Genomic DNA, 8,232 nt, shown 5'->3' with positions numbered 1-8,232 from the left:
CCATTGCTCTGGACGATTGAGTTGTACTGAGGGATTAGGGGTTGATGCCAGGGGCAGCATGCTGGTGGGGTGCGGCAGGGGTGATCTCCCCTGGCAGTCAGGGGCCAGGCGCTGGCGATGCTGTTGGCACCATCCCTGTGCTGCCCCTGCTGGCCGTCTACCTTGCCCCACCTCCGTGCCCTAGATCTTCCGGGAAAGGACGTGACGCTTCTCTATCCCAGCTCCGATTTCTTTCCTGTGTCACCTGCGCCAAACCCGGAGAGCCGAACTCCAGCATCGGTGAGGGCAGAACCGGCGAGCCCAGTGGGGTTGCAGAAGGGCAGATCTGAGGTCGTAGAGTATCCGGGTGGCCGGCTGTGACAGTCGGCGGGGGTCCCGCACAGGGACCAGCTGCTCTGTCCGGTGGGTTAGCCTCTAGGCCAGGGATCTGTTAGATGTGGAGGCGCACGCAGAGCTTTTTTATCTATTGCCCCTCCTCAGAGCTGGCAAGCGCTCCAGTGCTGGGCTCAGTTGCCACACCCACCACTCGCTCCTGGGCTTGCTTGCTCCATGCCAACATTAGAGACAGACGCACTTTGCCTGGAGCCCCACCATTGGTGATCAGCAGGGGGTGCCTCCCTGCAGGCAGGCTGGGCACTGGGGGTGTGCTGCTGCAGGCAGCAGGGTGGGGGCTCAGCAGGGGGCTCTCCCTGGCAGACAGCGACTGGGGTTGGGGGTGCTGTGCTCCGGCAGTGGGGTGGGGCTCAGCGGGAGCCGCTGTCGCCTGGCAGGCAGTGCTGGGGCTGGGGGTGCTGTGCTCTGGGCAGTGGGGCGGGGGCTCAGCAGGGGGCGCCTCCCCTGGCAGGCTGGCGCCGGGGCCGGCGCTAGGGGCCGAGCAAAACAGTTACCATATTCTGTGCCTCACCGGCTACAGTGGGTCCTATTCGCCCTTGAGGCCTGAGATTGCCCAAATCTTGTTTCTATTCTCTCCTGTTGGCCCCCCCCTCGCCAGCCGTGCCAGGGGCCCCCTGCCCTGCCAAGGGGATCTGCACCGGGGCAAAGCGCCCAGTGCTCGGGCGCTCTCTGGGGTGATTCCCTCTCATGGGCGGGTGTTTAACATCGACGACCTTTGCCACCGCCGACCTGGCGTGGGGCTGGGAACCAACATCGGTTGGGCAGTGTGTGCACGGGGTTTGTGGCCAGGAAAGGTGTCTCCAGGGTGCCCGACTCACCGCACCCCCGCTAACCACAATCTCTCCTGGCCTCAGAGGCCTTCTGTTCTGCCGGGGGTACTGCCGCATCCGGGCTACGGCCCATATGTCCAACCCCCTGCTGGACCTAATTGTACGGTACCGACGGTGCGCAGAGTGGGGGTCTGGAGGACCATCCCGTGGGGCACAGGCTTGGGGCGGGCAGTGTGCTGGCAGGTCCGCAGGAAGTGCCCCCCTGGCAGGGGAGGCTGGGGGCACCATGGGCAGGGTCAGGCTAGCAGGGGGCTGTCCCTGGCGGCGGCTGGGGCACTATTTGGCAGGAGCGGCTCAGCAGGGGGTGCTTCTACCGCCTCGCAAGCGGCTGGAGAGGCACCGGGGGCAGAGGCACCAGTGGGCGGGGCAGGGGCGCTCTCCCCTGAGCAGCAGGGCAGCGGGGGTACCAATGGGCGGCATGGAGCAGGGTACCGTGGGGGCGGGGAGGGCGCCTCCCTTGCAGCAGGGCCTGTGAGGGCACGTCGGCAGGGCACGTAGGGCAGAGGCACCGTGGGCGGTGGCAGGGGCGCTGGTCCCTGGGCGGCCAGGGCTGCAGCACGTGGGCAGAGACCGTGGAGCAGGCTACTGTGGGGCGGTGGCAGGGGCGCTCTTCCCTGCAGGAGGGCTGGGGGACCGTGGGGTAGCGGCACTTTGAGCAGGTTACGTGGCGGTGTGGGGAGGGGGCTGCTCTCCCTGGCAGGCGGGCTGAGAGGCACCGTCTGGGACCAGGGCACTGTGGGCGTCAGACGGCACCGTGGGGGGCAGGGGGCGCTCTCCCCTGGCAGGCAGGAGTGGGGGCACGTGGGCAGGGCACATGTGGGCAGGGCAGGGGGCGCTCTCCCCCTCCCCGGCATGCAGGGTTGTGGGGGGCACGTGGGCAGGGCATGTGGGCAGGGCAGGGGCGCTTCCCCTGCAGGCAGGCTGGAGGCACGTGGGCAGGCACCGTGGCTGGCAGGGGCGCTCTCCTGGCAGGCAGTATGGAGCACCTTGGGCAGGCAGGCACGACTCAGCAGGGGGCGCTCTCCCTGGCAGCAGGGCTGGAGGCACCGTGGGCAGGGCACCGTAGGGCGGGGCAGGGGCGCTCTTCCCTGGAGGCAGGGCTGGAGGGCACCGTGGGCAGGTCACTGTGGGGCGGGGCGGGGCGCTCTCCCCTGGCAGGCAGGGCTGGGGCACCGTGGGTAGGGCACTGAGCAGGGAACGTGGGGGGGAGGGGGCGCTCTCCCTGCAGGCACGGCTGAGGGGCACCTCGGGGGCACTGTGGGCAAGGCACCGTGGGCGGGCAGGGGGCTCTCCCCTGGCAGGCAGGCTGCAAGGCACTTGGCAGGGCAGGGGAGTTCTCCCCTGGCAGGCAGGTTGGGGGGCCGTCGGGCAGGGCAGCTGTGGCAGGCGGGCAGGGGGCGCTCTCCCCTGGCAGCAGGGCTGGAGGGCACCGTGGGCGGGCACGTGGGCTGCGGGGGGCGCTCTCCCCTGGCCGGCAGGACTGGAAGGCACCTGGGCAGGGCACAGCTCAGCAGGGGCGCGTCTCCCCTGGCAGGCAGGGCTGGGGCACTGGGCAGGGGCCTGGGAGCAGGGCACCGTGGGGGGGAGGCAGGGCGCTCTCCCTGGCAGGCAGGGCTTGGAGGGCACCGTGGCAGGGACTGTGGGGCGGGGCAGGGGCGCTCTCCCTGGCAGGCAGGGCTGGAGGGACCGTGGGCGGGCACGTGGGCGGGCAAGGGGCGCGCGTCCCGGCAGCAGGGCCGGCTCTTGCTCGTGTGTGTGTGTGTCGGGGATGACCCGGCTCCCCATCTCTGTAAAGAGCATTTTAATGTAACCCTTTGTGGCCGGTCTTTGCAGGGGGCTCTGCCGTGTCCCCCTCCCCCCTGGCCTCTGTTTTAATAAAGACTCACGGAGATGCATCACCTTGGCAATCTTCCTGTCAGGGATAGCGTGGAGCAGGGAGTTCCACTGGTTAACGGTGGCAGCTTCTCCCCTCTGTTCTTCCCCTAGCCCCTTTGTACCCGGCCCTGGAGAGACTGTCTCAGCCTGTGTTGCTTTATTTTGGGGGTTGTTGGTGCGGCCCTAGCTCTGGCCCGCTCCCCCACGGCCCTGTCCAAGCCCAGAACAGAGCGATGGGCCCCACTCCAAAGAGCTGCTGGTCTGTGTACTCTGAGCCTCCTTTGCCTGCCCTAGATGCAGCCAGGGAAACAGGGTCAGACACGATATTAATGAGAAATGCAGACACCCCCCGAAATAACACAGGTTCCCCTCTCCCACTCTGCCTTGCTGAGTGGCTCTTCCGGTGCGTCCTCTGGGAGGTATCTGCTTAAAGACTTAGCAGCCGTGCTGGGTAGACAGAGAGGCCTCCCGTGACACAGCAGTTTCATATCCCCCACCATTCGTAAGAACAGGGGGTCCCTAGATCACCCCAATTATACAACAGCACTTAGCATTTGATCTCCAGCTCCTGCCTCATCCCCATTCTTTCTGGGGGTCAACCAGTCCCCGCCCCATCCTCTTGGGAAGCGTCACCTCCTGCAGTCTCCTGTAGCAGGGAGTTCCACAGATTAACACCATCTGTCTTCTACCTATGCCTGCCCCATGTGGGTTGGGGTCCTGCTTATACCACGGTGACATCAGGGGTGCCAGGCTGGTTCTGGACTCCGTTGGGATGGGCGTTGGTTTTCCTGGGGGGAGACCCATTCACTGGGACTCTGGGACTCAGCTCTCCCATCTCAAGGGCCCCCGGGGGAGTTCCAGCTGGCCAGCCCTGGCCCAGCCCCCCGCTGGGTCGGGCGAAGCCGGAGCTGAAATGGAAGCGATCCAGCGGCGTGTGCTCGATTCGGAAGAGACTCTCATCGGGGGAGCAGCAGGGGTTGAGGCCTGTCAGGGAGGCGCTGTCCTCCCCAGCGCCTCTAGGGGGCACCTGCGTCTGGGAGGCCTGGTTCTTGGTGCCGGTGGGGCTCTCCGGGGTGAGCTCCTCCCGTCGGAAACAGTAACGGGCGAAGAGGCTGATGAGAAACATCTCCACCACCAGGGAGTAGTAATAGATAACTGGGAAGGGAGAACTGTGAGGTTAGAACGGCGCCTCCTAGTGCCTGGCACTGGCTGCCAGGGGAGAGCACCCTTTGCCCCCACCATGCCCCCCAGCACGGCGCCCCCTAGCGCCGCCCCTGGGATTGCTGCGGGTGGACTCACTCTGGGAGCGGGTATGGGCCGAGAGCGGAGGCTGGCAGGGAATGGCCCCCAGAGCCCCCATGGTCTCCAGGATGCCGCTTTGCAGGCCGCACACCACAAGGACCAGGATGATGCAGACGAACTTGGAACGCAGGTTGTAGCCGGCCAGGGCCGGCTTGGTGGCCTTGTAGAAGAGCAGGTAGCCGTAGAAGGACAGCAGGGTAGAGATCCCGATGATGGCGTTGATGTAAGAGTTGGGGTTGGTGTAGCTCACCTGCGGGAGAGGCCGTGGGTCAGAAGATGGGGCTGAGTGGTCTGTCAGGTCTGTAGGGTAACGCCCAGCCCCACGGCCAAGGGGAACGCCCAACCAGCTCACTCCCACACCCAAGGGTAACGCTCATCTTCAGCTCAACCCTACGCCCCAAGTAACACCGAAATCTCAATCCAACCCCACCCCATGCCCAAGGATAATGCTCAACCCTACTCCGTGCCCCCGAGTAGTGCCCAGCTCCCTGGGGTAAGCCTCAGCCCAACCTCATGCCTCGGCAGAACACCCAAGCTCAACACAACCTCATGGCCAAGAGTAATGCCCAACCTTGGCCAACACCCACCGGTAAAGTCCAACCCTCACCCAATGCCCAAGGATAACGTTCCACCCATCCCAATTCTGCAGGTAATGTTCAGCCCAACCTTGAGGGTGATGCCCAATCTCTGCCCAACACTCGGGGTAACGCTTAACCCAACTCTGATGGGTAATGCCAGCTCAACCTGATGCCCAAGGGTAGTGCCCAGCCTCAGCACAATGCCCAAGGGTAATGCCCCACCTCAACCCAATCCCATGCCCAAGGATAATGCCCGGCCCAACCCAATGCCCAAGTGGAACAACCTCAGCCCAATGCCCTAGGGTAACATCCAACCCAATGCCCAAGGGTAATACGCGGCCTCAACCCAGCCCAATGCCCAGGGTAACACCTGATGCTACACCCCTGGGTAACAGTTGACCCACCCCAACCTACACGCCATCTTAACACCCAACCCCAATGCTAAGCTGGTGTCGCCATTCCCTGACCTTGGTGGACGAGTTACCCCCTCTACCCCAAGCAGTCTGCCCACCCCATGCTGTGGAGGGGGAGGGGATGACATGGGCCCAGAGCAACTCACATCACCGTAGTCGTACTTCCTGTCGGTCCAGAGGATGAGTGTGACGAAGAAGAGGATGGTCCTGATGAGGGACAGCTGGTACACGGCCAGGGTCATCCAGCGTAGGTTGGACCTTGCGAATGAAGAGCAGGTGAGACATGGGGGTGACCAGCCTAAGGGGACTCCCTAGACGACAGCTCCACTCAGCCACAGGGCCCCAGAACGAGAATGATGGTGCAGCCTAGTGGTTACGGCACTGGGGGGTGGGAGACCCAGCGACCAGACCCCCTGCTCCAATGAGGGAACAGCTTCAATGGGAGAGATTGAGATGATCCATCTCCTCCTTGGGCTGCCTTGCCTATCTCGGGGAGAGAGGTCCCAGCCTTGCCGCAGCCCCGAATGGAGAAGGTAGGAATGTGGGTGGACCCTAGTCGTGCCTCAGTTTCCCTTCTTGCTTCGTCTGGCTCCTGCTTGGGTGCAAAGGGGCTGATCTCTCCAAGGGGGGAGGCGGTGGCGTGGGTGTCCCGTACGCCAGTGGTGTTGGGTCAGGCAGGCAGTTGGGAAGGCTTGGAAGAGATCATGGGAAACGGGCTGAACGGGGGATCTCAGGGACGGGGAGAGCCGAGGAATCTGGGTGGAGCGGTTGTTTCAACCTGTGTAAGGTGCTTGGAGATCTACTGATGACCCACGCTGGAGTCATCGATTCTAACCTAAAGGGGCCATTGTGGCTCCGGGTTGGGGGCTGGCACGTCAAACCCATGTGCCTTGGAACAACAGATGAACCCGACCCACGTCTGGGGGGTGCCGAGGCCAGCCAGGCACGGGAATCCACCATGGCTGTGGCTGGAGACCTGGGCACAGCGGAGTGCTTGGCTTGCCAAGGTCTAAGGACCTGCCGGAAGCCTGGTGTCCGCTCGCGCCGCTGCCTGGGGCACTGACTTGGCATCTAGCTGAGGGGTGCAGGGCAAGCAGGGCCGGGCACTTACCAGCTGGTGGAAATGTTGGGGAGACAGCAGCAGCAGCAGCAGGGGAAGGGGTTTGGGGCCACGTGCTGACCCTGCAGGCGCTGGACCATGCGGGCCGAATCCCCGAAGAAATCGGTCACCAAGTCCAGGAATTTCCACAGGGTGATGGAGTGGTAGCTGCAGAGACGGGGCGGGCAAGGTGGCATTGAGATGCTGCTGATGCTGGGGTGGGACAGCTGGGGGAACAACTGCAAGTGACACTGCAGAGAGACGGATCGCCTGGTGCTGAGATGCAGCCACCTCTGGGGCGGGGCAGCCAGGGAACAGCCACATACAGTGCTGCACAGGGATGGCTCGCCTGGTGCTGAGATGCATCCATCTCTGGGGCGGAACAGCTGGGGAACAGCCGCACATAACACTGCCTCACTATGCCCCACCTCTTTAACTTAAGTCCCACCTCCTGCTTCCCGGACACTCACATGTTCACAACAAAGTTGCAGACGAAGGAGGATCGGGGGATGTACATGCCAATGAGGGACATGATGCTGAACACCTGAGGATGGAGCAGAGAACAGTGTCAGGGGAGCCCGGACTCCTGGGTTCCATCCCTAGCTCTGGGGAGGGAGTGGGGTCTAGTGGTTAGACCAGTGGGCCAGGACTCCTGGGTTCTAACTCCAGGTCTGAAAAGGGAGTGGGGTCTAATGGGTTGGAGCAGGGCGGGGCTGGGAGTCCGGACTCCTGGGTTCTCTCCCAGGCTCTGGGAGGGGAGGAGGGTCTAGTGATGAGAGGGGGGAGGGGCTGGAAGCCCAGACTCCTGGGTTCTCTCCTGCCTTACCGGGTAGACCCCCAGGATCCAGAGGGAGAGGGTGGTTCTGCGGGAGGTGCCCAGGCGGCGTAGAAAGAAGCCCGTCTGCTCCAGGAACAGGCCCAGCTGCACCAGGCCCAGGGCCGTGGGAATGAGGAAGATCCATAGCTGGGCTTGGAACACTGGGGGGTGGGGGGTGAAGGCAGAGAGAGTGGGGTGGGGTGAGCCTGAGCCCCACAGTGCTCCTGCTCCCCCAAAGTGCCCTCCCTGGGCTGACCCCTCCCCCAGGGAGTTCTCCTCCATTCGGGCCTGATTCCCTCCCCCCTGGCTGCATGCTCCCCCGCCCTCCACTCTGGTCCTCGGGGCACCCGGATGCCTGGGTCCCACCTTGGAAGATCTCTGAGGACAGGGGGAACTGGCCGCTGTGGTGGGTGCAGTTTTGGGGTCGTGCCATTTCTGCCCTCCCCTCCCCGCTCTTCAGACACTGCCTGGCGTCCTTGATTCTCTGTTTCCAGCTTCCTCTGCCCCCCCCAAGGAAGGAACCTTCCTTGTTAAGTCATCATATTAATTAATCATTGACCCAGCCCAGGTGCGAGCGCCAGGTAATGGGGTCCAAGTCCGGCTTCCTCCACTTGCTAGGCAGCGGTGAACGGTTCGGTGGCTGAGGCCTGTGGAACTCTCTACCACTGGATGAAGAGCTCACGACTCCTGGGTTCTATCCCCAGCCCTGGGAGGGGAGCAAGGTCGAGCGGGTTACTCTAGCACCTGGCATGATGGGACTCTGCTCTCCGTGGGGGGTGTCTCTCTGGCACCTGGCACAATGGAGACCCCCAATCTCAGTCTGGTGGGGAGATATGGGGGGGCCAGGCAGCCCTCATTGCAACAGGGAACCTGATCCTGGTGATATTAATAATTTGCATTAAGTCATTAATAATGAAGCATGAAT

The 8,232-nt window shown here is 63.6% G+C and overlaps 1 protein-coding gene across 1 annotated transcript; it reads right to left on the bottom strand.

The window, feature by feature from the left end:
• Window positions 1-2,977: 2,977 nt before the first annotated feature.
• LOC116818914 (organic solute transporter subunit alpha-like) lies at window positions 2,978-8,077 on the bottom strand. Its single transcript, XM_032770196.2, has 7 exons — window positions 7,674-8,077; window positions 7,317-7,468; window positions 6,961-7,034; window positions 6,503-6,658; window positions 5,538-5,649; window positions 4,398-4,650; window positions 2,978-4,253 (listed from the first exon to the last, which is right to left on the bottom strand). The coding sequence occupies exons 1-7, from the start codon at window positions 7,738-7,740 to the stop codon at window positions 3,820-3,822; spliced, it is 1,248 nt and encodes a 415-aa protein (XP_032626087.2). The 5' UTR covers window positions 7,741-8,077; the 3' UTR covers window positions 2,978-3,819.
• Window positions 8,078-8,232: the final 155 nt, after the last annotated feature.

Source organism: Chelonoidis abingdonii, chromosome 11 (genome assembly GCF_003597395.2).
Source record: "Chelonoidis abingdonii isolate Lonesome George chromosome 11, CheloAbing_2.0, whole genome shotgun sequence".
NCBI classification, from domain to species: domain Eukaryota; kingdom Metazoa; phylum Chordata; order Testudines; family Testudinidae; genus Chelonoidis; species Chelonoidis abingdonii.
Note: the sequence above shows the minus strand (reverse complement) of the source record. Positions and strands in the feature narration are given on the sequence as shown.

What these genes read in the sequence shown, in the direction of transcription:
- LOC116818914 (XM_032770196.2), bottom strand. Translation starts at nt 7,740, where the DNA reads ATGGCACGACCCCAAAACTGCACCCACCACAGCGGCCAGTTCCCCCTG. An exon ending in GTCCTCAGAGATCTTCCAAG is followed by an intron (nt 7,469 to 7,673) that starts GTGGGACCCAGG and finishes CCCACCCCCCAG; the next exon opens with TGTTCCAAGCCCAGCTATGG. An exon ending in GGATCCTGGGGGTCTACCCG is followed by an intron (nt 7,035 to 7,316) that starts GTAAGGCAGGAG and finishes CTCCATCCTCAG; the next exon opens with GTGTTCAGCATCATGTCCCT.